We start from the raw sequence: 1490 nt of genomic DNA, 5'->3' as shown, positions 1-1490 counted from the left end.
GTAGTTGTGTAGTAGTAGTAGTTTAAGTTTAGGGTAGGTAGTAGTAGGTGTATATATATATATATATATATATATATATATACATATATATATATATTACAGTGCTTCAATGGAGGAATGCTTCATATACAGGGAAACGAGAGATATTTGTGCGCACCGGCGTGGATACGCAACACTCTCTTCGCTGAACAGCTTATGTATGCATACTTACAGTATCTGGTTCAAATCAATATACACATACACATTCTAATGATTGAACTTTTATCCCTACGCCTACTAGGCTGTACATCACCAACTGCCTGTACCTATTCTTAAACCACAACTCAAAAACTACTTCCCGATACAAATAACGTACGTATTGTATTACAACACATCTCACGTACCTCGAGCCATGGTCATTTGCACCTCCTGTGTCATGTACTGCCCCACCAGAGTGCGGCCAGGACTTCGCAGAGACTGTGGATAGGCAATACAAATGCGAATGTACGTTTTTAGTCGATCGTCTGTACGGCATCCTGGTACACACACTGATCTATCAAGCCTAACCTTATAACTTCTAATGCGCACTCACAGTCTGTGCTGCTTCTATGGTACGTCCATAGATGTACCATAGATGTGTATCATAGATGTACCATAGACCTGAATGTACTATTAATGCTTCTATGGTACGTCCATCGCACACACTGATGCCAACAGTTGTGTAAGTGTCTTCAGGTGAATGAAATATGTCAAAGTACGAAAGGTCACAGATTACGGTAGTGGTTCAAGTGCCAGGGGCCATACACTATCGGCAATATATACCATACACAGTAGAACTGACACAAATCTCCTCAGTACGCTCAGCGGTGCACTAGAAAGAAACCCAACACAAACACTCACCGCAGGCGAGCCCACTATCAGGTCATCCAACTCCTCCGCCAGTTTCTGCGCGTTTTTGCGTTTGTTGACGGCCACGGCCACGCCTCTCAAATAGTCCAACGCTGAAGTGAAAGTTAGTCACAGTGTGCAATAGTTGAGCAACCGACTTCTGGGTTGTAGGTGGTGATTACGCAAGGCTAGGGGTATCACACACCATCACGTGCTATGACTCTACAAACTAGGCCCTACTAAGTCCTTCTCACACCGCCTCTTTTTGCGTGCCTAATTTCTATCTCTTCCTGTGTTCACGTGCGACCATTCTTGTATTTGGTTGTGATTTCTATCTCTTCCTGTGCTCACGTGTGACCATTCTTGTATCTGGTTGTGATATCTGGCGCTTTCTGCGTGTCCGAGTTCTATCTCTTATTGTGTTCACGTTTGACCATTCTTGTATCTGGATGTGATATCTGGCGCTTTCTGCGTGTCTGAGTTCTATCTCTTCCTGTGTTCGCGTTTGACCATTCTTGTATCTGGTTGTGATATCTGGCGCTTTCTGCGTGTCTGAGTTCTATCTCTTCCTGTGTTCACGTTTGACCATTCTTGTATCTGGTTGTGATATCTAGCGCTTTCTG

General features: G+C 43.7%; 1 protein-coding gene across 1 annotated transcript; it reads right to left on the bottom strand.

Moving 5' to 3' along the window:
- Positions 1-375: 375 nt before the first annotated feature.
- SARC_12095 (hypothetical protein) lies at positions 376-980 on the bottom strand (the record flags this gene model as incomplete). Its single annotated transcript, XM_014293803.1, has 2 exons — positions 376-456; positions 880-980. Coding segments are annotated over 2 exons (182 nt in total), but the record flags the coding sequence as incomplete, so codon positions are not given.
- Positions 981-1490: the final 510 nt, after the last annotated feature.

Source organism: Sphaeroforma arctica, assembly GCF_001186125.1.
Source record: "Sphaeroforma arctica JP610 unplaced genomic scaffold supercont1.2070, whole genome shotgun sequence".
NCBI classification, from domain to species: Eukaryota; class Ichthyosporea; order Ichthyophonida; genus Sphaeroforma; species Sphaeroforma arctica.
Note: the sequence above shows the minus strand (reverse complement) of the source record. Positions and strands in the feature narration are given on the sequence as shown.